This window comes from Microplitis mediator, chromosome 7, assembly GCF_029852145.1.
Source record: "Microplitis mediator isolate UGA2020A chromosome 7, iyMicMedi2.1, whole genome shotgun sequence".
NCBI classification, from domain to species: domain Eukaryota; kingdom Metazoa; phylum Arthropoda; class Insecta; order Hymenoptera; family Braconidae; genus Microplitis; species Microplitis mediator.
The window spans coordinates 21,913,114-21,940,790 of NC_079975.1; the positions used below are offsets into that span (position 1 = coordinate 21,913,114).

Consider the following 27,677-nt stretch of genomic DNA (forward strand, 5'->3'; position numbering starts at 1 on the left):
AAAATGATTCTCAATAATAATAATAATAATTAATTAATAATGTACAAAAATAATTAACACAAAATATTCCTTTTGTAGTTATCACGTTTGACGACCCAACTTTCTGCTGAGAATAATAATTACAAGAACAACAAATATATGATATGAATAATTTATTATTATTAATAATAATAATTAGTATCGAGCTTTTAAATTACCCGCGAGAAGTAGCCTTGACATTCCGGTCTGTGATACTCGCGATTAAAATAAATAAAATTGTTTGTAAATTTAAAAGTGGAAAATTTATTTTAAATTCTCAGCAGACGTTAATTGTAATAATTATAATAATTATAATTATTATTGTACTGCAACTTAAAATCGTACCCTTGCTCTGATAAAATGTTTTTTTTAGCAACGATGACTTAAATTAGAATGTAAGATATTGGGAATCATAAACGCACTGAACATGTGATTTATTTTGAACGAGATTCGTAATTTATTAATTAATAAATAATTAATAATAATAATTAATTTTTTTTTATTATTAATTAAATAGTTTTACTGTAATTGTTTTTTTTTTGTCTCCATGTCTTGCCGATAAGACCAAGACCCGCCAATTATTGTCTTCTTGTTTTAAATATTTGAAATTATTATTATTAATTAATTGATTAATTAATTAATTATATATAAATATATATATTATAAATGTATCATCAATTTAAAATCATTGCTGTACAGTATAATTAAGTAGTGTAATTTTATCGCGTCTTGCATTATTTAATAATCAGGTAAAAAAAAAAAACAATTAATGATTAATGATAATAATAAAAATAATTGATTAAGTCGATCGGATAATCAAAATTTTTATATAACTGGCATTGAATAATAATTTTTTTACAATTACTAAATTATATATTTTATTTATTAATGACATTAATTATAAAATTTTCAAATTTATCACAAGTGCCGCATTTTTTAAAACTTTATAATTAATAATTAAATAAATAAAAGCAATATCGATTGTAAATAGATCCGATTGACTTAAAAATTAATTAAGGCGAATTGCTGCTCTAAATTCGTCCATTAATGGGAGAAAGGAGTCTGAGATACAAAAAAGAGATCATATTTTTGTGAATTTTTTTTTTCGTACCTTCGTCATTAAAATTCAAAAATTTGTGACATTATTAAGCATCATTCCAAGAATATTCTGCTAGATTTTCATTAAAAAATATGGAAAAATAAGCCAGTGGTAGTGGGGAGAGACGAGTCACCTCCAAAAAAAGTTTCCATGCCGCAGGCAGGATAACTCATGACTGTCTCATCTGAAATCAAAAAACCAAAAAGATTTCTTTAGTACATAAGTTTATCTTGGATTTGAACGAAGGAATAAACTAAATATTCATTTTTGAATTTTTGGTAAAGGTGCAATCAAAAAACTCTGATTTGTGCCAAAAGTTTTTGCTTTTGTTTAATTAAACAATAAGTAGATATTGAAAAAAAAATCCTTCGTTCAAATCTAAGATAAATTTGTGTACTAAAGAAATCTTTTTGGTTTTTCTGAATTCAGATAAGGCAGCCATGAGTTATCCTGCCTACGGCATAGAGACTTTTTTTAAGGTGACTCGTCTCTCCCCTCTACCATTGGCTTATTTTTCAATATTTTTTTATGAAAATTTAGCAGAATATTCTTGGAGTGATGCTTAATAATGTCACAAATTTTAAGAATTTTAATAGCGAAGATGCTCTGAAAAAAAAAAATGACAAAAATATGCTCCATTTTTTGTATCTCAGACTTCTTACTCCCTTAAAATTTTTTTAATGTTTTATTTATTGTTTAATTTTTTTACGTTTTAAACTAAGAATTTCCCTGTCAGGTGAAATAAATCTCAGTACTGTAGATTGTCTTTATAATTAATAATGATAATAGTAATAATAATTATTGTAAAACTAATTGAGATTTATTTCAATATCATGTTATTAATAATTAATAATTAATGAACAATTACTTGAGATGCCGACGCATCGGATGCTGCTTCTTGACTGATGTACAATAGAAAAAAAAATTAAATTCGTAATTGCTTTGCTAACTTGCATTGATAGCAATTAAGTGCAGTGAAGAACAGCAAAGTTACATTGATTTATTATATATAAATATATATATTAATTAATTAATTGATTGACTAATTAATTAATTAAAATTTAAATGGTAAAATATAATTGTAATTTTTATTTCCAATAGATTTCCCTGATCACGTTTATTAGAAACTCAACAACTTGTCGTTACGGGGATAATTAAATTTTTAAATTTAAAAACTACTAGAGCAAAATTTAATTAATTATATTTTTTTTGTATTTTGAAAAATTTAAGTAATTTAGTAACTTGCTCTAGTTAGGAGGATAATTATTAATAAATGAAGTAAAAAAAAATAAATGATGAATTATTAATTAAAATTAATTAAATAAAAAGGTTAGTAATTATATAGTGGAATAAATGACGTGAGTGATTAAAACGATAATCGTTGATGTGTTTTGTAGATGCTGCCTATTCCCCACATGTGCCCAATTAAGAGTAAATATGGACATTAGACATTCAAATAAATCGACTATTTTTTAACATTTAAATTACCCGCGTAATCGCAATTTTTGATTTCCCATTTAAATAACGGGAAAATTCTTTTTTTAAGTAGAATTTTATCACTCAGCGAATCAGTGGATCGGAAAATCAATGGACATTTTTGTTGGAAATCGAATGCTCTACAAAAAAGTTCTCTTATTATTTTTTGATAAATTTAATTTTTCAAAAGTTATTTAAGTTCATAGTTGAATTCATAGTAAATTTTAGTATTTCCTGACTTCCGGCGAAACTATCAGACTTATGGTAAAATATCATAGGACATTTTTTGTAGACCATTTAATTTCCTACAAATTATCTAGAATAAAGTTTCCAAAATTTTTGAAAGTTCTTCAGTTGTTGTTTGCATTTAAAAGTAATAAAAATCTGCCGGATATGATTTCTTTGAACGAGTTGACATTTAAATGCAGATAACTAAAGAGTTTTCAGGAATTTTGAAAACTTTGTTCTAGATAATTTGTAGGAAATTAAAAGATCTACAAAAAATGTCTCATAACATTTTGTAATAAATCTGATACCTGATACTTTCGCCAAAAAAGTCAGAAAATACTCAAATTTACTATGAACCCAATATAGACATCCAATAACTTTTGAAAAATTAAATTTATCAAAAAATGATAAGAGACCTTTTTTATAGAGCGTTCAATTTCCAACAAAAAGTATCTATTGATTTTTCCGCTACACTCATTCGCTGACCGATAAAATTCGACTCCAAAAAAATTTCCCGTTATTTAAATGAGAAATCGAAAATCGCGATTACGCGGGTAATTTAAATATCAAGAGTTTAAACTTTAACAGAATTTTTTTTCGTCATCGAATAATTTTTGAAAAAAAAAATAGTCGGTTTTTTGAATCTGTCTAATGGACATTTAATTATTAATCCATTACAATAAAAAAGAAAACAAAAAAAATAATAATGATATTGATATTGATAATTAATAAAAAAAAAACCTTTTACGTAGAATTCTTCCTTGCAACCAGCAAACCCGAAGATAAAATAATTAACGAAATAAATAATAATTTAAAAAGTTATTAATTTATTATGTTGTTATAATTAACCCTGATATATTTAATTTATAATAATAAAATTTAAGTAAGTACACTTTATTTAATATAAATGACTTTATTGTCAATATACAGTGTTAGTTTTGTTTAAATGTTAGTGATAATTATAAATTATTTATTAAAACCTTTTTTTTGTACGTAAATAATAAATAAAATTTAATTAATTAAATATAAATAATAATTATTTTTTATAATTAAAACCTGAGGCCGTTCAGTCTACAAATGTACTAATTAATTAATTTAATTGTGCATTTTTATTTTATTTATTGAGGCTCGTTTTTAAAATCGGATTAAAAAATTCAAAATTTTTTTTTTATCTGAGTACTTTTATATTTTTGAAAAATTTAATGATAATTAATTTTCAAGTGACAGTTGTTATAAATAATAATTTTCGTTCGCGCGCTTTTGGTTTTTTAAATTTAAAATTTGATTTTAAAACCGCGCCTCATTTGGTGACGGATTGCACGCAGTAAAACTGCACGATGTTTATAAATAAACGATAATAATTATAATAAAAGTAATTATATTGATCACATATTATGGACGCTATTAAATATTGATGAATGTGTAGACGGCCTGCCGCACAATATATAAATAAAAATGACTTAAAATTTATCATTATTTACAATAATAATTAGCAAAAATATTTTATGATATCATAAAATAAAATTATCTTATTAATTTATTACAGTGCGATAATTAATATTTTTTTCCGGATTGACAATCAGTTATTCTGACAAATCCTCGTAATTTCTGAAAATTATAATACTTTGAGTGAGTTAATTTATAAATAATTAATACTGAAAATATTTTTTTTTAATTTCCAATAAAGCGTTCAGGGTAACGAGACCAATAACGAGACAGTTTAATAAATTTTCAAGTATTTGTAATTAATTTAATTTATAAATATTGATATATATGTATTAGAGTGCTTCTTAGCTGTTATTCAAGCTGTTTCACTTGTGTCCGGTGCGGAAGTCATTTTTCCTATGAAATTGACAGTTATCGGCTTGCAGAACGTAAACCAATGAAAGTACACTAAAAATTTTAATGGGAATTTTTATTTCCTTCAAAAAAAGTCCTATGAGTCAAGTCGCTAAAGTCCATAGTTTTTGAGTTATAGTAATTTTAATAATTTGAAAAATAAAATATCAATTGTAATTTTTTTTTTGATATTGTATTTTTCAAATTATTAAAATTACTATAACTCAGAAACTATGGACTTTAGCGACTTGACTCATAGGACTTTTTTTGAAGGAAATAAAATTTCCTATAAAATTCCTATTAACATTTTTAGTGTACTTTCATTGGTTTACGTTCTGCAAGCCGATAAATGTCAATTTCATAGGAAAAATGACTTCCGCAACGGACACCCGTGAAACAGCTTGAATAACAGCTAAGTTACTATGGGCACTTTTGAAGACCACTAAGTTCCCTACAAATTGCAACAAACGGCGCTTTGATATTATAAAATGCAACTGAGTATTAGAAAGTTAAAAAAAAAGTAATCTAATTTACGTCTACTTTAAATGGGGAATTTTTTAAATCAAATGGAAAGTATTTTGGGTTGAAATTATGAGCTCAAACTTGGCAAGAATTTTTGTTTTAACATAAAGAATAATATTTTGCTTGATGAGCAACGAAAAACAAACTTTCGCCGGAAACGAAGCACCCTAATATGTATACATATATATTTATTTTATCATTTTTATTTATAAAATAAAACAATTACTGCCCGGCTATTGGTCTCATTACCATTCAATTAAAGCGGCACTCAAAATTAATAAATTATTATTTACGGGCATTCGCAGACAGTACCCACTTACCCCCACTTTGTAAAAATATTCAATGACTTTGATCTGTCATGAGCATTAAAAAAAAATTAAAGCGTTGATCGAAAAAAGGACAACTTGCAATTTCGCCTAGATGTCGATTTAAAAAAAAACAAAATAAGAGGGAGTTGATTAGCAGTTGAACATTTGGTAAAAATTTGCAGCCTAAAATTGATCAAATTTCGTACGACTGCCAATCGGCTGCCCCTTACTTTATTTTTTAAAAATCTACATCTAGACGAAATTTTAAGTTTTCCTTTTTTCAATCAACGCTTTAACTTTTTTTTAATGCTCATGGCAGTTCAAAGTCATTGAATATTTTTAAAAAGTGGGGGTAATGTCTAAGAATGTCCCTAAAATAAAAATTCAAATCTACTGGTAAATAATTGCTGGAAACTGAGCTAAAATTTATCATAATTCAAAATTTTCAATTTTCAATTGAATAATTAAAAGCACCCATTAAATAAAAAATAATAGGCTGAAGCAAAGTCGACAATTATTTAAAACCAGTAGTCAATATTTAAATAAAATTCCAGTTATTTAAATATATGATGTGTAGTATAATTATCGTAAAATGTATGGCGTTTACATACAGTAAGCATCACAATAGCTTTTAAAAACTTGGCACACCCTTGATATATTTATTTAAATACTCAATATAGACCCGTGTCGATTTTGACGTCCTTTTTTTCCTCCCGCGGTAATACACTGGCTTTCACTCCTGGCATTTCCGTCGGATTTATTCGCCGAGCTCAAGTTGTGCAATTGTGCAGTCGATGCCGTTGTTTCGTCGTCCTCATCGGACTCGACAGGGCTTATTCTTATCGCCTGGTACCACTGGTTCGTCAGGTCCGTCATCTGCGACTTGCAGTCCTTGAGTTCCTGCTGCGTGAATCGTCGGGTGAAGAAGGGGATGAATAATTTTAAATCCCAGCGTGCGAATCCACCGATTCTTGATTGTCGGAACGACACGTCCATCTCTTCTTCTGTTAATTCTGATAGATGCTCCGAGTCGATTGTTTGTCCCTAGAAAAAAAAAAATTATTATTTTAATTTAAATCGTAAATAAAATAAAATTTATATGCATTTTCAGAACGTCAACGCAGTCTATCCATAGACAAAACAAAGTGTCTGATTACCTCGAGGTTCCTACATACAGAAAAAAAAACTTGTACTTGCCCTAAGAAATTTTTTGAATTCTGATTTGAAATCGAAAATTTTCTGGAGACGAGATAAAATTTTTTTGAGCCAAGAAATATTTTTTTCTGTGTAAGGAACCTGAGATGCAACGCTGAGTTAATTTTTTTTATGTATAATTATGCAGTGTTAAAAAAAATAAATTAGTCTGAGGACTCAGCAGAGACTGATGCTCTGCTGAATCCCATCTATCGGTCCGTTTTTTTATATTCCATTAAATCAACCCCACAATTAATTTTAAATTTATCCTGGTCGCTGCCCAGTCATCCTTCAAAAACCTCATCCATATATATATTAATATGGAGAATCAAGGCATTAGATCAATTTTAAATAAATTAATAAATTATCAAAATAATTAACGACCAGGACCCGCCGGATTTCTATTGACACCCCAATGAATCCCAGCCTGGACTTTTATAAACAACATAAATAATCAAAAATTTCTCAGTATATAATATATACATACCCATTCTCTCGTTTTACTCAATGAAATTTCTTTATCACGTTTTTTTCTTCTCCCACCGCCAATACTTCCAGTGGTTGGTTTTTTTTCCGCTCGTAAAAACTTCAAAAGCGGCATCGTAGACCCGCCAAAAATTAATGTCGTGAACAAAACAATAATTAGTGTCGTTGTGATGATAACGTGACGAGTTTCGTCACTGAAATTAAGATGAAGAGAAAGTGCGTAAGAAATAGCACCACGCAGTCCACTGAACCACATGATGAACATCATCTTCTTGGTGATTTGATGCTCCCTGAACCGATTGACCAGCAAGGCCAGCGGAAATATATTAGCTGCCCGGCCGATGAGACACAAAATAAGTGACCAAGTGACCAGAGCCGGTTCGACGCGATGCCGGAAGCTGAATAACGCGAGTCCCAGGTACGCAAACACACAAGTCTCAGCAATGAACGCCAGTGTTCTCATGGTCTGCTGCATTGTTATTTGCGTAACAGTCGATAGATTGAAATGTGTGTAGTGCGACATGACGATGCCGTTGAACAAAATAGCCATGATACCAGACAACTGTATGCCTTCTGCTAGAACATACGGGGCGTAGGTAAACACCAGCATGATACCAAATTCCAGTGATGGATTTTTTCGTAAGTCGACGTGTTTAAGCAGCAGCGCACTTATCAGCGCAAAGACAACGCCAATTCCAGCAGATGCGAAGAACATCAAGCAAAATCTGTTCAATCCAAGTACTATTGATTCGCCAGTTGTCGCTCCGTTATTTGATTCCAGTACTGACGTCGTCAGAACAATAGCAATTGCGTCATTCAAAATTGATTCGCCAAATACCAACATGTTGAGAACTGGATCAACGTCCAGTGCATGAAAAATAGCAACTGTTGCTACCGGATCAACTGCAGATATCAATGATCCGAAAGCGAAACTCTCGACGAAACTCAACTTGTAGGCAACTTGTGCTAATCCCAGCAAATAAATACCAGCTCCAATTACAAACGCGGAAATTGCGGTACCAAATATTGCAAACACGAGGATACTGCCGATGTTTTGAAAAAAATTACCTTTGTGCAAATTGTAACCGGATTCAAAAATAATCGGCGGTAAAAGAACAAGAAAAAATGCTGTTGGTGAAAATGCTTCTTCTTTCTTCCAGTTAGCGATGTCCTTGTGCGACATGAAGTTTATAAACATACCGATAGCGGCTCCGAGGAAGACTATCACCACTGACTCGGGCAGGTACTGGAAGTTTGTCTGCAACATCAAGTGAATTAGAAGAATACCCAGTGCTAGGACACACAGCACGAAGAATATTGACATTGAACTGTTGTGTTCATCTTCTGCAGACTCTTTCGCTGGTAGAACTGCTTCAGTAGACGTAGCTGCTGTTGTTGATGTGATGTTTGTTATATTCACTGGCACCACATCAATCTTGGGTGTCGTGCTGGTCTCGTTCGTGATGTTGGTTCCTCCAGACCCAGCTGCTGGTGTTGTGACATTTACTGCTGTCTGATCAGGTCTAGCTTCAGTAGACCGCAGTGTCACTGTCGGGGTCATGGTACTCGTTGATGACTGGACCTGGACATTTTTATCTTTATCACTTGTCACACTGACATTGGAGACTTTGTCACTTCTGACACCATCTGTCACATTGGTACTTAAAATTTTTTTCAACGGTTCCAAGTCCGCAGTTGTAGCAGTCGGTGATGATGATGATGATGACGTCGCTGATGCTGCTGTTGTAATTGTGACATTTAGTCCTGGTTTTATGTCATCTCCAGCTGCTAGGTCTATTATTATCAGTAATATAAATAACCATTGGTAATATTTACGTGATTTTAAATTTAAATTAGACATTTTTACGTCAAGCATATAAACATTTTATATTTTTATTATTATTATTTAAATTTTTTGAATTTTACCCACTAAATGTCAATTACTTTTTAATAAAACAATTAAAATTTACTAATAATTACAATTACGCATACACACGTAATAATTTATGTCCTATATGTCATATATTTTTTTGACACTTGAGAATTTGAATTTTGCGCCATCTTGCGGAAGTCAAATGAAGGGAAGTTAAAAAGTGACAGTACCGACAATTTTTCATGTGAATGTTGAATTACCAAATATATACATTTTGTAATTAATATTGTTATATATTTTAATAATAAAATTAAAAGGAGGAAGTGTGTTTTTAATTAATAAATAAATTAATTAATTAATTCAAATAACTAAAATGGCTGGCGGTAAAAATTCTCAAGGAGCTTTTCAACCGGTAATTAATTATTTATTATTTTTATAAAAATTTAACCAAGTAATTTTGTTTGTTAGTATAAATAATTAATTATTTGACATGTTAATTAATAATTAATTATAATTTTATAAATTAAAGGACTCGGATGTTCATATTTCGTATGAGGATCAGCAGAAAATAAATAAATTCGCAAAGCAAAATGCGCAAATGGACGATTTTAAGGAAGAATTAAAAATGAAGCAGGTAATTAATATTAAATTAATTAATTAACTCATCAATAATATCAGTAATTCATTTATTTTTATTTAAAGAATGATTTGAAAAATTTGCAAGACGCAAGCGATGAACTTTCACTGATGGACGATGATGCTAAAATCCCATACCGCATTGGGGATTTATTTGTATCTCAAGATGTTGAAAAAACTCAGGTATTTACAAATTTTTAAATTAATAAACTTATTATTAATAAATTAATTAATTAAATATAATTGTTTGTTTATTTCAGAAATGCCTTGAAGAAGCGAAAGATAAAAAATTATCAGAAATAAAATTACTTGAATTAAAGTGCGCGGATCTGAAAGGTGTAATGACCGATTTGAAAGCTCAATTGTATGCTAAATTTGGTAACCACATTAATTTAGAGGCTGAAGAAGATTAATCAAGTTTTTAAACTCAAATTATAATTAATTTTATTTTCAACTACAAATAATTTTTGTTAATATCAATAAAAATAAAATCCACTACCCAAATTAATCACTTTTTTACAACTTTAATTAGACTACTGACTCAACTACGCCAGCATGATCTCCATCGGAAAATTATCATTAAAACCCTTTATCACCAAGTGCTGCTCTTGCTAATTCCTGAATGAGCCCGATATTACTCATCTTTTAACTTACATCTCATTGCCCTGCTCAGAACAATCTCAGAGATAATTTTGCCAGGTATCAGCTGCCTACTTTTTTTATACATTAGAAATGTTTACTACTCAGTTGCCTAAAATTTATTTTTTACGGTTCTATTGCCTACTTAAAAATAATTCATAATGTTCAATTGATTACTATTTAATTGTGTACCCAAATCAAAGAAATATCTAATTAATGTAGACAATTTTTTGATTTATTTCCTGAGAAAGAAAATTTGTAAAGAGACTCAACAGCCATTTGACCAGTAACAGGGTCACAGTAAGATACATAAGTATAACAAAATGATGGTGTGGCATCAAGTTTTAGCATACCAAAAAAATAAAATAATACATTGTAATTTGTCTTCCAAGAGGAAAAAGTAAAATAACAATATTGGAATATAAAAAAATAAGATAACAAAGAAACAAAATTTAAATTACATTATTTGAAGACAAGCTACTAGTGTATACAGTTACCAGGACGAAGGGGGATGTACTTTTTTTTATTTCTATTCAAAACATTCAAAACCGATCACTTGAAAAAAACGCAGCTAATCTGGAAAATATCAGTACTTGGGACGAATCTCATGATCAATGCAAGCAATGACCTGATCAAGTCACTAATTTCTAATAAAACTCTGTCAAGTTTTCCAGTTATTATTCTGAAGACTACTGTGGTTCTGATATATTTTTTCTTAAATGATCGGTCTTGAACGTTGATAATTTCTCAACAAGTACAAGATTTTCTCAGCATATAAATCAGAAGATTACATACAATGATAAGATATTTCTTTGATTTGGGTATACAATTTAATAGTAATCAACTGAACATCATTAATTACTTTTCTGTAGGCAATAGAACAGTCTGCAATAATTTTTGTCCGCAATTAAATTATATACTTTATATTTATGTAGGCAATAGAACCGTAAAAAATAAATTTGATAGGCAACTGAGTAGTAAAAATTTATAATGTACGAAAAAAAAATGTAAGCAACTGATGCCTGCACAAAATATTTAAATGATTGGTTTGAAGAAGACCCGACTTGGATTCTCCTTCGTTTTTTGGTTCACTGGAATTCGAATCGTGAAAAAACTCTTTGCTTTCTGTAAATTTTTACTTTAAAAGAGAAATTATATATCATATTAAATTACTACGTCTACGCATTCTCTATTGCTAATTTAGTATCGAGGATTTTATCCTGTTGAAATAAAAAAATAGTTGTTCTATTATAATTTTAATTGTTAATTCACACGTTATAATTAAAATAATTAGTTTATTATTAAATACATTTTGATTGTCTGCCAACTTACAATCACTTGGCCTTTAATTGATATTTTAACGCAAACGAAATTCAAAAAATATAAATAAACTTAAAATAACTATTTTATTAATTTAATTATTTCACTATAAATTAATAAGTATATAAATTTTTAAATAATTTATTTTTTAGAAGGGATAAAAGTATCGGTGATTTAATTTTTAATCTCTTTGCTTATTCTACTTCTTCTTTATTCTCTGCTTCATTTAAACTTAAATGCCTGCGCAAGTAATTTTAGTAACAGAATTCACAAGCACAGTCATTTAACGCGAGTTAATCAACTCTTAAGTCTAGTGGTTTAAAATTATGTACGGCTTTGCTACCATTACTTTGTACAAGTACTAAAAAATATTATTATTTAAATTTTTGTCTTGGTTAATTTTATTTACATTAATAAAATAAAAATAAAAATGGATGTTGCTAAAGAATTGGTGTTAAGAATGAAAAAGATAAATAAATCACATGTAGGATACGGTTTGCAAGCTGAAAGTGAAGCATTAGTAGGTCATATTTTACAAAATATGGCTAAATCATCCATGCCGACATTTAAAGTTGATAAAAAGAATGAAAAAGATTGTTTGCGATATCGCGAAGAAGGTAAATTTTAGGAGTGTGCGAATCGGTTTCGAAATTTGAATCGAATTATTCGTCGATTTTTAAATTATTCTAGTTTTTCAATTATTTGTAACTTTTCAAATTACTCGATTCAAATCGAGGAAAGTTTGATCAGCTTTCAAATATTCAATTTTTAATAAAAAATAATTTTTTCGTAGATTCGTATCTGAGCTCTGTCTACTTCTGATAAAAATTTGAATTATCGGAAAAAATATTACAATTTCGAGTCGTTTAGAAAATTTACTAATTATTCGAAAAGTTTAAAATTATTCGTCAATTTTCGAATTATTCTAGTTTTTTAATTATTTGTAACTTTTCAAATTACTCGATTCAAATCGAGGAAAGTTTGATCAGCTTTCAAATATTCAATTTTGAATAAAAAATATTTTTTTCGTAGATTCGTATCTGAGCTCTGTGTACTTTTGATAAAAATTTGAATTATTGGAAAAAATATCGCAATTTTAAGTCGTTCAGAAAATTTACCAATTATTCAAAAAATTACGAATAATTCGAATTATTCGATATGAATAATTCGTAAGTTTGAATTAATGGCACACCCCTGGTAAATTTAAATTTAAAACATTTACAATTCATAATAACTATCAATTATTACAGGAAACCAACACTTTGTTGCTGGAGATGATCAAGAAGCAATAGAAAGTTACACCCGGTCACTAGCTTACGCAAACACAAATAAACTAATGGCCCACGCGCGCGCTAACCGTTCCGCGGCTTTGTACCGCAAGGAGATGTACAAGGAGTGTATCATCGACATTCAAGCGGCTCTGGAACTCGGATACCCCGAAGACAAACGCAAGAACTTGCAAGACCGCGGCTTGAAAGCTATGGCAAAACTGAACCAGGTCAAAGCCAACGGCGAGGACAAGGACGACCGCCCAAGTGCGGATGCTGAGTCTCTGATAATAACCGACTCTGCGGAGACTGGCGACAAAAAAGACATAAGTGACGTAGAAATAAAGCAAGACGCTGACGATGATAAGTTTGTAAAGCCGAGGTATTTATCCAACCCGGAAGTCATGTCCGTTCCTTATGGTCAGAGTGAGGAAGCTCCTGCAAATAGCAAAGGTATAGCTATTAAATATTCCGAAGAATATGGACGTCATTTAGTAGCCACTGAACATTTCAAAGCTGGGGAAATACTTACTGTTGAGAAACCGTACAGTTGGGTCATTTATCGTGACAAGTAATTGGTTTTTTTATATTAATTATGATGATTAAGTTGATTGATTGATTGATTGGTTAGTTGGTTGATTGATTGATTGATTGATTTATTTTATTCATACAGATTTTACACCCACTGTCATCATTGTTTAGAGCAATCCAGCTGCTTGATACCATGTCCTCATTGTCCAATAGCTCAGTACTGCAGTGAAAAGTGTCGTCTAGAAAGTTGGAACCTGGCTCATAATATAGAATGCTCTGTACTGAGTGTTCTCCTGAATCTCTTGAATGTCGATGAAGACAAAATACGCATGGTTATGAAAATAATACGTCTGATGGTAACGGTAACATCTGGGGGAAATAAAATTGATGATTTACGTAAAGATATGGCGATTGCTGAATCAAATCTTGGTAACACAGCTCCAGTATATTTCATTTAAATATTTTATTTAGTTTATATTTTTAGATAATAGGACAGCTGGGTTTACTGATAAAGGAGCTTTAGAAAGTACCAGCGCAAGATCTGCTTTGAGTCTCGCTACCAATATGACAACACGTCCGCTTATTGGTATCAGCGCATTTGCTTGCATTTCGGCACTGACTGCAATGTTACTGTCAACTCAAACTAAATTTTTTGGTAAAAAGTATCAACTTAGTGAACTTAAAGATATTAATAAACTACCGGATATTAAATTTTGCGGGAGTATTATGCTCAGAGCTTGTGTCATTACTTCGTCAAATTGTTTTTCGGTAATAAAAAAATTGATTATATAAAGGGTACGGAAGTTTGTGCTGAACAATAAGAATAAAAGAAAAAAATTTGCACAAATTTCTCAAAGAAATTTCTAAAAGATATATTCGAATGTCGAAAGTCATTAAAGTCGTCGAAATTAGGGTTGTGAACAAAATATGTCAATAAGACAATCAGCAAGATAATTAGCAAGATCATTAGCAAGACGATTGTCTTGCTCATTGTCTTACTGGCGGTCTTGCTGCTTGTCTTGCTGGTGTTCTTGCCCATTGTCTTGCTAATTGTCTTGCCCATTGTCTTGCTGTTTGTCTTGCTGGTGTTCTTGCCCATTGTCTTGCTAATGGTCTTGCTAATTGTCTTGCTGTTTGTTTTACTGACGGTCTTGCTGGTAGTCTTGCTAATGGTCTTGCTAATTGTTTTGCGGTAATCTTGCTAATGGTCTTACTCATTGTCTTGCTGGTGGTCTTGCTGCTTGTCTTGTTGGTGGTCTTGCTAATGGTCTTACTCATTGTCTTGCTAATTGTCTTGCTGGTGGTCTTGCTGCTTGTCTTGTTGGTGGTCTTGCTAATGGTCTTACTCATTGTCTTGCTAATTGTCTTGCTGGTGGTATTGCTGCTTGTCTTGTTGGTGGTCTTGCTAATTATCTTGCAATTGTCTTGCTGGTGGTCTTGCTAATTATCTTGCTGATTGTCTTATTGACATATTTTTTTCACAACCTCAATTTCAACATTCGTTTATAGCATTCGATATTTGAATATATCTTTTAATTTAATTCACGTGAATTTCCTCGCGATCGTAATTTGGATATAGAGAAATTTGAGCGAATTCTTTTCTTTTATTCTTATCGTTGAGCACAAACTTCTGTACCCTGATTATATGTAAAATAAATAACAATTATGCAATTAATAATAAATAAATAAAATTTAGATCCAACCGGAACCGGGAATAAAAGTTGGGTCAGGTCTCTATGTAGCTCATAGTCTGTACAATCACTCGTGCGCAGCAAATACCTTTAGACACTTCGAAGGTCTCACGATGATAACACGTGCGATGGAGCCGATTCGTCCTGGGGATCAAGTATTTACAGGATACGGTGCTGATTATTCTTACATGGGTCTTGCCGAGCGCAAAGACAAACTGATGGATGAGTACTTTTTTGATTGCCAGTGTCCGGCCTGTGTCAACGACTGGCCGACTTACAAAGTTATTCTTGATAAGCATCTGGGCTCCATTAAGAGGAACAAGAAACTCGTTGATCGGCTGAAACCATACAAACAGAGATTGTTAACAGACAAGTATGACATTGATGCGGTAAAGCACGTGCTTGATATTCTTTACAGTGACCCGACGGTGTCTAAGCCCTGCGAAGAAATTCTACATGCGGTACATTATCTTAGATGTTATTATTTAGGTAAATTACACAAGAGTAAATAGTAGGGGTGTGCGAATAGTTCGAACTTACGAATTATTCATATCGAATTGAATCGAATTTTTATTAGTAATTATTCATAAATTTTCGAATTATTAGAAAATTTACTAATAATTCAAATTTTTGTCTGAGGTAAATAGAACTCAGACACAAATCTACGAAAAAATTATTTTTTGTTACTTTAAAAATTAAACTATCCATTAAATAAAAATTAAATATTTGCAAGATGATGAGAATTTTATCGATTCAACTCGAAAAGATTCGAATTCATTAAAAAATTTGAATTATTAGAAAAGTTATGGTTAATTAAAAAATTTTTGGATAGTTATAAAGTTGAAGAATAATTCGAAAAGTTACGAATGATACGATGTTCGCGGATAAAATATCCCCGACAAAATACCCGCGATAAAATATCCGAATACAAATTATCCGATAGACAAAATATCCCCGGATTAAATATTGAAGAGACAAAAATTCGTAACAAAATATTCTGTCGATAAATCTTATTCAGAAAAATATATTTTCAGTGAAAAAATAATTAATGGTTTTCGATAAACGGGTATCGTACCATTCCAAGCATATGTGTTGACCTGTTTCCAAAATAATACCCACCCGAAATCTGTGAAAAAAGGACACAGTACGATTTCAAGCATATGTGTTGATCTATTTTTTACATCACACACTCACATTTTATGTGCAAATATATTAAACATTTCTGATAAAAGGGTACCGTACTATTTATATAAAAAGCATTTATATTATAAGATATTTTTTGGGGATATTTTGTCTATCGGATAAAATGTATTCGGATATTTTATCGCGGATATTTTGTCTTTGGATAATAAGTGACGGTACCGAATAATTAAAAAATTTTAATTATTCGATTTGAGTTTCAAATCGAATAGTTAAATTCGATTTACTTCGATTCGAACCTGATTCGCATACCCTCAATAAATAGATAGTGACAGCTTACTTGCTTTTTTAACGCTTATTGGCTTAATGATTATATTTATTGTATTTTCTTTTTCTTTTGCTTTGTTGGATGCCGCAGCTACGCCAATTTTTCATGTTTGCTATCGCATAAAAATAAAATTATTATGATTAATTATTTATAACTTTAATTAATTAAATTTTTTTTCTTTTAGATCCTTAGTCGACGTGGAATTAAAATACAAATTTTTTACTATGTAATACAATTTTTATTACTTTTTAGTTATTACTGTGACAAGTTCATTTTCAAAGGTGTGATAATTATAATCATTATTGTAATTAATTAAGAGAAGTTTTCAGTGAGAAGAAATTTGTTTTTTTTTTTATCAACACTAATTATTTTTCATGGAAAAATTATTTTTACAAATCTAATTACGTTCAAATTATTAGATAAATTTAAATGATTGAGTCTCTCTTCAAATGCAGTCGTAAAAATTGGCGGCAAATAAAATGAAAAAGTTTTAATTTTTAAATTAAATTAGTCATCAATCGGCTGAATAAAATTTTTTTAATTAATTTAACATTTACATTAAAAATAAATATTATTTTTAACCCACGCGACTCTAATTTATTTAGTGGGAAATTCAAAATTAAATAAATAAAATTTTCTGTATCAGTTACAATGTCAGTTTTTAAAAACTAATTGAAACTAATTATATATATAATTAGTAAATATTATTGTAATTAAAAATTAAAATATGCATTTATTTTATCCGCATAATAAATTTAAACTTTCGCACATGTGTCTAAAAAAATTTTAGTTTTAAATTTAATAATTTACCCGCCAAAATAAATTTAAAAATTTCATTACATCAATTGACGGCTGATTTACACCCAAATTTTATTAAATTAAAAAAAAACGTGGAACGAAACTAAAAAAATTTTTTAATGAGTAGCGAAACTGAAAGCTTCTCTTAATTATAATTATAAATTAACAATAAACATTAAATATCATCATATATTTATTTCACTCATATCAGAATTCTATGTGCTATTGTAAAATAAAAAGTATAATTTATGTGTAGGAATGTACACATCCATTTTTTATTTAATTGTAATCATAATCATAATCGTAATCATAATCACAGAAAACAAACATATATATAAATATATAATTAGCGTAGAAATTTACTAATACGAAGTAGAAGTTTGAATATTTCTTTAAAAAAAAAAAATGTGAGACAGTAATTATTGTTATCAATTAAAATTAAATAATAATGAATAATTATGAGCAGTAAATTTATTAGAAACGATTAATATTTGAGAATGCAGCGAAGAGCGGTTGAGATGTTGAAGTTGAATTGGAAGCTGGTTGTGAATCTCCGATACTTTTAAGTAAATTTCCTTGGAGAAGACTATCGAGAGCTTTTTGTACTGTCGGATCATTAAGCAAAGGCGATGGTGTCACTGTCGCTGTACCTGTTACTGATGACGCTGATGGAGTTGCTGTTGTTGATGCTGGCAACACGATTTATTAACTTACATTTTTTATCTTATTACTAAACTATATATAAATAAATAAATAAATAAATATTATAATTTATAAATTACGCTCAAATGTTGTTATCACTGCGATAAATCACACGCGTTTATTTCACTCTATTTTTAAAATAATCCACGACCTTGTGATTTAAAATTTTTTTTATAAATGCACAAGATATTTTTTTCGTATCGTATAAAATGCACACGGTCTGTGTACAAAATTTTAAATAAATATATTTTTATTATTAACGCACTAGGTTACGAGTTTGTTTTGGCGGCAACTATTTTAAATTTTACGATTTATGTTTTCGGGTTTTATCGCCGGTGCTGATAAATCTTTTATTAAAATTAGAGTACCAGGCCCGGTTTTTAAATTTTAAAATAAGATAATAGACCCAATGACCGATATATTTATATATATAATACATATTTATATAACTGTTATGCAACAAACGATAGATGAACTAAATTACTGGTAATAAAATAAATATTTTTTATTATTTATTTATATAATTGTTATTTTTACTTGAAATTTATTTTCGTCGCATTGAATGTTGATATTATTAGAGTCAGAATTACGTAGACTCAAAAAATAGCATAAAAAAAAAGTTTTTAAGTAAAAATCTACTAGAAGCTCCATGAATTTTTTTTTTAATTTTAAAATTTTAAGAGAACATGGAAAAGTTTTATCATATTTCTGTGATAAAAGTAAACTGATTAAATTTGTTATCAGTTAAAAGGTATAGATATTAATGAATGCCTTTAATTAGTTTAAAATTTCAAAATTTAAATTTCGCGCTAAAAAATTTTAAATTGTTTAGAAGCTTTGTTATGAAGTGAACGGGTCTTGGGTCTTTTATCTTTTAAAAAACGCGCGATTATTTAACCTGATACTTTTCTGACGGCAGATTTAAACTCAGCATTAAAAAAAATCGTACTGATTTTGTATTTAAAAAAAAATTAAACCCGATTCCGAAAGGCGACCGTGGGCGCATTGCGCTCCGTAAATAAAATTTATGAAAAAAAATTATATTAATTTTGATATGAGCATGTCCGGATTAAATGTATAACTGTAATGAGTTAAATGACGTCGATATAAATTTAAAAAAATTACCTGGCGGCAACAGAGGCGCTGGTACTGGGGCAGGAGCCGGCACAGGACTTGGTACCGGAGCGTTAGATTTATTACTGTTTAAAATGTTTAAAATTCTGGACTGCAGCTCAGCTTGTTTCGGATCGTTGGCAGCCAGAGAAGCTCCCGCCAAATCTTTGGCATCGCCCAACTCAATCTGCACTTGCTCTTCGCGTTTTACTTCCAAGTATTTGATAACGCGCTCGTACTGTAATACAGTCAGCTGATGATTGTCTGCTAGCATGTTCAGCAAAACTTGGATGGCATCTGGATGTCTGTCAGTAGCAAATGGTGTATTAAATGGCACCCCCCGACCTCCTGATTTATAATTACTAAAATCGCGGTTTATTAATGCCAATGCGTCATCTGCTGGCATATTTCTGTGCTCTGAAATATTAATCAATTAAGATTTAGAGTTTAAATATTTAAAAAAAATATAATTAATTACCTTGAGGTAGTCCATGAAGAATATTTAGAGTCAAGGAATGATGTTCCATATTAATCGGCATAATAACAACAGCATAAAGACATCCCCGGTTGGCGATGTTACCCAACACACGACTCAGCGGGACTTCTTCATTGGGAAACAACAAATCAACAGTCAGTCCCATTTTTTTCAGACGCGCTTCGATAGCTTCTGCGTACTCAGTTAAATTTTTGTGGACCACAATAATCTCACAGTCATTTTTATCAACCGCTGGAGCTGCTGCTGGCATTGGAAACTCATTAGGTCCACCCATTCTACCAAAATTACCGGGTCCGCCGGGTCCAGGGCCACCAAGACCCGGGCCACCATGACCTGGACCACCGAGACCAGGACCGCCAAGACCTGGACCACCAAGACCTCCAAGCCCAGGTCCTCCCATACCTCCCATAAGACCTGGACCTCCGCCTAAATTATTTCCCATACCCATTGGGTCTTTAAACCGATCATCAAATCGATTGTTGTCATTAAAATTGTCTCTATTAAAATTATTACGCATCATATTGTGATCACCCCAATCACGATTATTTTTATCGTCATTCCCTGGGCCACCGGGACCGCGGTTCATCGGCCCACGATTTAATGGACTGCGATCACGGAAATTTCCAGAATTATCTCCACCACCCGATCGATTTTTGTTTCTGTTTTTACCACCACGATTCCCACGTTGCCTTTGATTATTTGATCCTTGGTTACGATTATTATTTCCCGACCGGTTTTGATTACCTGAATTATATTTATTTTTTAAATTATAATTAATATTATTATTAGTATTAATTACACCGTCAGAAAATAATATTGTTGCTAATAAATATTCTCTACAATTTATCCACGATGCGAAATAATTTTTTCATGTAACAAAAATACGACGTCACTAATTCCAAAAGTATGTGCTTATATATTTATGCGCCTTTTTGGTTTAGTCATTAAGTTTAAAATTAAAAGGGCGTATAATTTTTTTTAATTACTAATCATATCGTAGACTTATTCTAAAACTGAAAATTAATTACGATAAATTACGGCAATTTACCGCGTGCTGTCGTAATTTACCGCAGATTGCGGTAAAGATGCCGCAATTTGTGGCATTTTAACCGTAAGCACTGTATGCTTTTTTTATATTTACCCTGATAGCCACCGTAACCGCAAGTTAACTCCAAGCTACTACCGGAATCTGAAGTCAACTTAACAGCCAACATTGGAGTCAAAAGTTGCGATTAAGTTGACGGTAGATTGTCTGTAACTTGAATTCAACTTGACTTGGAATGTTACTGTCAGATAAAGACGTTAAGTTGATTCAAAGTTTTACTTCTAATTGACAGCAAGTTTTTCTGTCAAATTATTTCAGTTTACGACCACAGATGTACATCAACTTGCACGCAAGGCTTGTCCAGCCAAAAACTTGTCAAGTTACCCGAAAATGTTTCACTGCAGAACTTGCTGAGCAAGGTGTGGCTATCAGTTTACAGTTTTTGCAGTACAATTCTTCACTTTACGGTAAAACCGCAGGCTTGCTGCAATTTTACGGTAAATTATTTTTCTCTTACTGCAAATTTAAGGCAAAAATTAAAGGCAGAATACCGTAAATTATGGTGATTTACCGTAGTTCGGATCCGTCAGAGATATAAATATAAGTCCTTATGGAATTAGTAACGCAATATCTAATTAACTAATTAATTAACAATATTAATTTCTTTCTGTGTACCAAATAATATAAATAAATTACCTCCACTACGATTATTTTGTGAACCAGACGATGCATTGCTATTGTCATCATCCATACGATTCATATTATTGTTCTTATTCTGATTACCTGATGAATTGAACTGATCTTTATTATCTTTTCCTTGATTATTACCACCAGCTCCTCCATTGTTGCTGTTATTGAAGGAATCATTCTGGTTTGAATTAAACTGCTGGTAATCACTACCATCGTCATCACGGTTAGAGTTATTGTTATCATTTGAATTAAATCCATCGTGACCGGATGAATTACCAGAATTTTTATTGTTATCATTATCGTCAAAGGAGTCATCGCAATTTGAGTTATTGAAGCTCGTGTTTTTCTGATTGAAGCTCTGGTTGCCTCCACCGCTGCGAGGTGAAAATTGATTATTCTTCTGATCACCACCGCCTCCACTTCCACCTCCACCTCCACCGCCGCCACCACCATGAGTATCCTTCTTGGCAGGCTTAACATCTATTCTTCTTCCTTTAAACATTTGCCCATTCTCACTCTGAATGGCCGCTTGTGCTGCTTTTTCATTCTCATACTGAATAAATCCGAAGCCGCGATTTATCAATGACCCGATTACTGTTCCGTATTTTGAAAAATGCTGCTCGAATTCCATTTTATTCATATCCTCGGTCTGCAGGTGGCCAACGAACACCCGACAGTTTGCTGTCGATGGATCTTTCAATAATCGCACTGCCATTTTAAACTATTTCTGTAATTTTTAAATAAATATTTATTTATTTATATATATATATAAACGCCAATCGGCAATATACATCAATTAAAAATTTATTGAATTTACAAGTTTTAGCTCGAAAATTGTACAAATATTTGACTAGTGAGAATCAATTGCAATTGACTAGTAAGAATTAGCAGCAATTGTTAGTGATATTTCAAGATATTTTTCTTGAGGTTGGAGCGAAAAGCCTGGAAGGATCCACCAAAAAAGTCCACTGAGTCATGCAGGGAGTTCATGATTTTTATAAAAATAGTAATATAATTTATAACAATAAGGCTAAATTTTTTTGAATCTATGATACTGAAATTAGCCGACGACTAATAATTTTTGGATTTAAAAAAAAAATGTCAGAAAATTGCACCTATAGTTTTTTTTTAATTTCCACATGTGCATATTTTTAGTTTTTAAAAATTGAAAATTGCTAATTGTCTGCTAACTTCAGGATCATTTCGAAAATTTGTTTTTCCGAGGCAACAACAGTTTTTGTTTTTTTCAACTATGAACTTCTGTTCTGATCGAATTGAAATTTTGAGGGATTATTTTTGATGTCAAAAGATATAAAAAAAACGTTGGTTTCATAATTTTGCTCGAACATTATCATAGTAAAAAAAACTGATCTTGAAATTAACAAGTTAAGAATTTATGATTTAGAAGTTAGTAAACAATTAACAATTTTTTGATTTTTTTTTAACATATCAATTAAAAAAAAATGCAAACGTAGAAAATTAAAAAAACTACGGGTGCAATTTTTTAAAATATTTTTTTTTTATAAATTATCGTTTTGAAAAAACTCAAAAATTATTAGACGTCTAACCAGTATAAAAAAAAAAATTTCAAAAACAGTCGACTGTTTTTTTGGTTAATGTAAAGTTAAAAATCTATAATATTTTCCAAAAATAACCTTCATGTGACCCTATATTGCGACCAAATTTAATTTGAATCCTCAGCCGTTTTCAAAAAAAAAAAATTATTCTCTAATTTTTAGTTTTTTTCAGTTTACTCAGAAACTATCAACTACGAAATTTTGAGGGTTATCGTATCTTATCAGTACCAACATACCCTCGATGGTTGCGATTTTCAAAAAAGAAAGATTCACTATTCTTATCACCCTGTTCCCTTCAAATAATTACTAATTAATACATAACTTAATTATCCTCTTAACTAAAATGTGTTAAGAAGCTTCCATTGTTTTTTGTTACAAAATTAATAGGTTATATACTACAAGTTTAAATTACTCGCTAACTTAAAATCGATGTAAATAATTAATAAAAATTTATCGACTTACGTTTTTATCAATTGTTAATTATTTTGTTATCAATATTTTTTTATATTAATTAATAATTTATAATAGTTCACATCCAAAGCATATCAACTTTTTTTTTTTTGTTATTCAACTCTGAACCCAACTAGGGTTTCTACGTTTCAGTGGCGAAAACTGACCTAGATGTCACTAGTATTAGATTTTCACCCGCTCAAATTTAAGATATCATTTATTTTTTGTGTAATTTATTTTATTTTTATAAATAAACTGACGAGTGTAATTTAAAAATTTACTGTCATTACTTACAAGAATTTACTGCTGATGTGATTTTTTGTTGGTAATTGTGAGAAAGGGGGACAAAAAAATACAGGCAGGTCCCACCGAGATTTGAACTCGGATCGCTGGATTCAGAGTCCAGAGTGCTAACCATTACACCATGGGACCTAGTTGACTACTACCCTTGTTTCGTAACTCATAAAGTCTGAAATAAATTTTTATTTCATAGGGGTTGTAATTTAATAATGACAGCTAATAATTTATGTAGACTTTATTTCGCTTTGGATAGACAGCGAAAATAAGTTATGGGTCAAATTTAATATTTTTTATATCAAAAAATATTTTTTGTTTTACTTCAATTCCTATTTAAATTAATGTATGAAAATTAATGAGTGTGTGTAGCAGAGACAATTTACAAATTTTAAATAAATAAATTAAAATAATGAAATTTTAAAAAACGCGGGTACTAATTTTTCAAACATCTTATAAGGTAAAAAACCTAGTACCCGATTAGGGGACTAGTACTTGATAACTCCATGAATTTGTATACTTATATTCAGTAAATATAAATATTAGACTGTCTCAAATTAAGCAACTATTTTTTTTTTTTAAGAACTTTGAAAAATCGAAAAGGTATCTTAAAATATGGTGACAGTTAAAACTTGAGCTCTTAATATTGATATTTAGAGGTGGCTGTTGATAATTTTCGATTTTTCATTTAGTAACATGGTAAAAAATACATAACTTCCGAAAAAATCAAGATACAAAAAATCTTTACTTAAACATTTTGTAGCAAATTTACTGATCTACAAAAAAGGTCTTTTATGATTTTTGCATAAATTCAACCATTCACAAGATATCCGACGTCAAAGTTTGATACTATTTTAATGCCAAGCTCTTAAAATCGATCAGAACACGATTTTTTTTAGGAGCTTGGCATTGAAATGGAAATAACTAGAAGAGAATACAGAATTTGAAAAAAATTTTTCAGAGATAATTTGTAGGAAATAAAATAGTCTCCAAAAGATCCTATGACATTTTATGATAAGTCCGATAGTTTCGTCGGAAAAGTAAAAAGATCTCGAAATTTACTCTAACTTGACTTTAAGCTCCAATAACTTTTGAACAAATGGATTTATCAAAAAATGATTAAAGACTTTTTTTGTAGAGTATCCACTTTCCTACAAATAACGGTATGGAGAATTTCTGAATTCTCATTAGTTGACGTGTATAAAATTCAGAACGAGCAAAAACAAGTTCTTCAAATTGTATCAAACTTTGACGTCGGATATCTTGTGAATGGTTGAATTTATGCAAAAATCATAAAAGACCTTTTTTGTAGATCGGTAAATTTGCTACAAAATGTTTAAATAAGGATTTTTTGTATCTTGATTTTTTCGGAAGTTATGTATTTTATACCATGTTACTAAATGAAAAATCGAAAATTATTAACAGCCACCTCTAAATATCAATATTAAGAGCTCAAATTTTAACTGTCACCATATTTTGAAATACCCTTTCGATTTTTCAAAGTTCTTAAAAAAAAAAAAAAAACTTTTGCTTAATTTGAAACAGTCTAATAAATATACAAATATATGATCGATCGGGTACTAGGTCTCTTATTTATTGCAAAATTAAAAAAATTTTTAATTGTCAGTTACATTCACACGCATTAAAAATTCAAATATTTTATGGTGATAAAGGAGAGAGGGGTAAAATAAGCCTAAGAAAGTATGACTTCTAATTGAATTATTTAAGTAAAAATTTTAATTGATATAAAATTGTAAAATTTTGAATGGCTCGAATAACCCCATATTGTCTGTAATATTTAAAAAAAATGTAAGCCCATTTTACTCCTCCATTTCTTACAGATCTACTAAAAAGTATAAATAATTATCATCAGATATATCGACAAATAATTTATATTTAATGAGTACGTGATATTAATATTTAAATATAATACGTATTAAATGAAAAATACATATATTTCAACACTTATAATTAAATGGAATTATGTAAATGTATTAAACATTAGTCTTATTAATTGTCAACTTCACTAGAATCAACTTTGTCATCTTGTCCATCAGTTTCTTTGTCTTGTTCCTCTGCATCGTCATCGCCTCCACCGTCTTCAGCATCTGGTCCTGGCTCTTTACCCTCTTTCTCCTTATTATCATTACAAAGCTCATATATATTATACTTTTTATACTTAAAATACTCAGGTGCAATTGACAAGAAGCACCAGCTCTTTATTATTTCAACAATAACAGCAACTTCTGGGTTTTTTAAATCCGCTTTGTTACCAGGATTCTTTTCCATTACAATCGCTGCCATTTCTTCAATTACATCGTTTCTTTTAATTGTATTATTGTAATGACGACTGTAAATAATTACACAATAAGTAAATAAATAAACTCATTGATAAATTTATAAATAATCCTGGTTAGGACAGTTCACAATTTTTAGATTTTTTTTTAACAATTCAATTTAAAATAAAAATATCCACATGTAGAAAATTTAATAAACTATAAGTGCAATTTTTTTTTTAAATTCATCGTTTTTTAAAAATCCAAAAATTATTAGACGTCGGCTAATTGCAGTATCATATTTATAAATGAAGTGTAGGATAGTAATGAGTGTAAATGTAACTGACTAGTGTAAGTTTTTAAAATTTTTAAATAAATAAAAAAAATATAGGCAGAGTAAAAATTTAAAAATGCGTATTTCGATAAATGAAAAATCAGTACGTGCATTATTTTAATTAATTAATTAATTTATCTAAAATTTATGATACTGTAGTTGGCCGGCGTCTGATTATTTTTATTTTTTTTTTAAAAACGATAAATTATTAGAAAAAAAATCCACCTAGGGCGTGTTCAGAAACACACGGAAAGAGAAATATTTAACTCCTGCGTTCAGAAATATCCTCTGGTCGAACCAGAGGTGCCATTTAACATTACAAAGGTACTAATCACACCTGGATAGGTAATTTTTCATCTCCAGAGTGTATTTCTAAACACGCCCCTTGAGTTTTTTCGAATTTCTACATGTGCATATTTTTAGTTTTTTTTGTAATTCATTTGGAGAAAAAAAATCCAAAAATTTTTGATGGTCTTGTAACTTTTGGATGATTTATAAAAAATGTCTCATGTCTGCTACATTTACACTCATGGACAGTAACTTACTTGAAGACGATTGAAAAAGTTTTCGGTTCCTGAGCAAAGTATTTTTCAAACAATACTGTAGCTTTTGCTTTTATATCATTGATATTTGCTTTCGAGACAACTTGAATTGGTATAAAACGTAACAAAAATCTGCTCTTTTGTTTTTTAGTCTCAGCTATATCTTTTATTATCTTCAAGCCCAGCTCCAGAGGATCCGGTATTTTAGTACTGATGAAAATTACATTTTTAGCTCCTGTTTCAAGATACTGGACAAATAATATTCAATTAAATAATTAGTATTCAATAATAAAATAATAAATAAATAATTACCTGAAACTTTTTTAACGGTTTTGACTTTTTTTCGTCATTAAGTTCCTGAATTTCTTTATTCAGTGACACTGAAATGTCTTCATCCTCTTCAGGAGCTTGATCATCACCGTGGACTTCAACATCTTGCTTTTCATCAACAGGTTCATTAAATTTACCATCAAACTCTTCTAATAATCTGTATGTATCTCGGATACATTCTTTTTCCCGAAAGTTGCAAGTACACAGAAACCCGCTGAGTCCAACCTCCAGAGAAAACTTTGATTTTTTATTTGAATTGTGCGCTGGCTTGTACCACTTTCTTTTATTATCTTTATTTTCCATCTCTCAAGTACTTAATTACTCAATAATTAATTAACTAATTGCAGTTTGCGGTAAACAAATGACTGATTAGTTTTGTTTAGTACACGCGCATTGGGTATAGGGGTTAGAAAATTAAAAATGGCGCGCGTAAA

General features: G+C 30.1%; 5 protein-coding genes and 1 non-coding gene across 10 annotated transcripts; 2 read left to right on the plus strand and 4 right to left on the minus strand.

Moving 5' to 3' along the window:
- Positions 1–450: 450 nt before the first annotated feature.
- LOC130671341 (sodium/hydrogen exchanger 8) lies at positions 451–9,197 on the minus strand. 2 transcript variants are annotated; one of them, XR_008990507.1, is made up of 3 exons: positions 7,172–9,197; positions 6,102–6,534; positions 451–4,429 (listed from the first exon to the last, which is right to left on the minus strand). XR_008990507.1 is itself a non-coding variant. In XM_057475171.1 (3 exons), the coding sequence occupies exons 1-3, from the start codon at positions 9,044–9,046 to the stop codon at positions 4,405–4,407; spliced, it is 2,262 nt and encodes a 753-aa protein (XP_057331154.1). In that variant the 5' UTR covers positions 9,047–9,197; the 3' UTR covers positions 451–4,404. The 2 variants fall into 2 exon arrangements, 1 of the variants encoding a protein (XP_057331154.1); XM_057475171.1 differs by having other exon boundaries at positions 6,173–6,534.
- A 75-nt stretch (positions 9,198–9,272) lies between these two features.
- On the plus strand, positions 9,273–10,187 carry LOC130671347 (probable prefoldin subunit 4). Its single transcript, XM_057475187.1, has 4 exons — positions 9,273–9,455; positions 9,573–9,677; positions 9,746–9,862; positions 9,940–10,187. Exons 1-4 carry the CDS (start codon positions 9,417–9,419, stop codon positions 10,090–10,092), a joined length of 414 nt encoding a protein of 137 aa, XP_057331170.1. The 5' UTR covers positions 9,273–9,416; the 3' UTR covers positions 10,093–10,187.
- A 1,881-nt stretch (positions 10,188–12,068) lies between these two features.
- LOC130671344 (SET and MYND domain-containing protein 4-like) lies at positions 12,069–18,172 on the plus strand. 2 transcript variants are annotated; one of them, XM_057475180.1, is made up of 6 exons: positions 12,069–12,255; positions 12,889–13,477; positions 13,580–13,866; positions 13,922–14,205; positions 15,134–15,617; positions 16,781–18,172. In XM_057475180.1, exons 1-6 carry the CDS (start codon positions 12,069–12,071, stop codon positions 16,786–16,788), a joined length of 1,839 nt encoding a protein of 612 aa, XP_057331163.1. In that variant the 3' UTR covers positions 16,789–18,172. The 2 variants fall into 2 exon arrangements, with proteins under 2 accessions (XP_057331163.1, XP_057331162.1); XM_057475179.1 differs by having other exon boundaries at positions 15,134–18,172.
- On the minus strand, positions 15,327–23,622 carry LOC130671343 (epsin-like). 3 transcript variants are annotated; one of them, XM_057475177.1, is made up of 6 exons: positions 23,480–23,622; positions 21,447–22,167; positions 19,688–20,449; positions 19,222–19,626; positions 16,609–16,708; positions 15,327–15,466 (listed from the first exon to the last, which is right to left on the minus strand). In XM_057475177.1, the coding sequence occupies exons 2-5, from the start codon at positions 22,153–22,155 to the stop codon at positions 16,632–16,634; spliced, it is 1,953 nt and encodes a 650-aa protein (XP_057331160.1). In that variant the 5' UTR covers positions 22,156–22,167; positions 23,480–23,622; the 3' UTR covers positions 15,327–15,466; positions 16,609–16,631. The 3 variants fall into 3 exon arrangements, with proteins under 3 accessions (XP_057331160.1, XP_057331158.1, XP_057331159.1); XM_057475175.1 differs by lacking the exon at positions 15,327–15,466 and having other exon boundaries at positions 16,653–18,083; XM_057475176.1 differs by lacking the exons at positions 15,327–15,466; positions 23,480–23,622 and adding an exon at positions 23,254–23,387 and having other exon boundaries at positions 16,653–18,083.
- A 205-nt stretch (positions 23,623–23,827) lies between these two features.
- On the minus strand, positions 23,828–23,899 carry Trnaq-cug (transfer RNA glutamine (anticodon CUG)). Its single transcript has one exon. It is a non-coding gene; the product is annotated as a tRNA-Gln (tRNA).
- A 1,738-nt stretch (positions 23,900–25,637) lies between these two features.
- Positions 25,638–27,653, minus strand: LOC130672259 (THUMP domain-containing protein 1 homolog). The gene is made up of 3 exons (XM_057476711.1): positions 27,226–27,653; positions 26,917–27,161; positions 25,638–26,111 (listed from the first exon to the last, which is right to left on the minus strand). Exons 1-3 carry the CDS (start codon positions 27,544–27,546, stop codon positions 25,772–25,774), a joined length of 906 nt encoding a protein of 301 aa, XP_057332694.1. The 5' UTR covers positions 27,547–27,653; the 3' UTR covers positions 25,638–25,771.
- Positions 27,654–27,677: the final 24 nt, after the last annotated feature.

What these genes read in the sequence shown, in the direction of transcription:
- LOC130671341 (XM_057475171.1), bottom strand. Translation starts at nt 9,046, where the DNA reads ATGCTTGACGTAAAAATGTCTAATTTAAATTTAAAATCACGTAAATAT. An exon ending in TGAGTAAAACGAGAGAATGG is followed by an intron (nt 6,535 to 7,171) that starts GTATGTATATAT and finishes TTTTTTTTCTAG; the next exon opens with GGACAAACAATCGACTCGGA. An exon ending in GGACGTCAAAATCGACACGG is followed by an intron (nt 4,430 to 6,172) that starts GTCTATATTGAG and finishes TATAATTTTCAG; the next exon opens with AAATTACGAGGATTTGTCAG.
- LOC130671347 (XM_057475187.1), top strand. Translation starts at nt 9,417, where the DNA reads ATGGCTGGCGGTAAAAATTCTCAAGGAGCTTTTCAACCG. An exon ending in AAGAATTAAAAATGAAGCAG is followed by an intron (nt 9,678 to 9,745) that starts GTAATTAATATT and finishes TTTTATTTAAAG; the next exon opens with AATGATTTGAAAAATTTGCA. An exon ending in AAGATGTTGAAAAAACTCAG is followed by an intron (nt 9,863 to 9,939) that starts GTATTTACAAAT and finishes TGTTTATTTCAG; the next exon opens with AAATGCCTTGAAGAAGCGAA.
- LOC130671344 (XM_057475179.1), top strand. Translation starts at nt 12,069, where the DNA reads ATGGATGTTGCTAAAGAATTGGTGTTAAGAATGAAAAAGATAAATAAA. An exon ending in TGGGTCATTTATCGTGACAA is followed by an intron (nt 13,478 to 13,579) that starts GTAATTGGTTTT and finishes TTATTCATACAG; the next exon opens with ATTTTACACCCACTGTCATC. An exon ending in CTTCGTCAAATTGTTTTTCG is followed by an intron (nt 14,206 to 15,133) that starts GTAATAAAAAAA and finishes AATAAAATTTAG; the next exon opens with ATCCAACCGGAACCGGGAAT.
- LOC130671343 (XM_057475175.1), bottom strand. Translation starts at nt 22,155, where the DNA reads ATGGCAGTGCGATTATTGAAAGATCCATCGACAGCAAACTGTCGGGTG. An exon ending in TCTTCATGGACTACCTCAAG is followed by an intron (nt 19,627 to 19,687) that starts GTAATTAATTAT and finishes TTAATATTTCAG; the next exon opens with AGCACAGAAATATGCCAGCA. An exon ending in AGCGCCTCTGTTGCCGCCAG is followed by an intron (nt 18,084 to 19,221) that starts GTAATTTTTTTA and finishes TCGTGTTGCCAG; the next exon opens with CATCAACAACAGCAACTCCA.
- LOC130672259 (XM_057476711.1), bottom strand. Translation starts at nt 27,546, where the DNA reads ATGGAAAATAAAGATAATAAAAGAAAGTGGTACAAGCCAGCGCACAAT. An exon ending in AACCGTTAAAAAAGTTTCAG is followed by an intron (nt 27,162 to 27,225) that starts GTAATTATTTAT and finishes TTATTTGTCCAG; the next exon opens with TATCTTGAAACAGGAGCTAA. An exon ending in ACTTTTTCAATCGTCTTCAA is followed by an intron (nt 26,112 to 26,916) that starts GTAAGTTACTGT and finishes AATTATTTACAG; the next exon opens with TCGTCATTACAATAATACAA.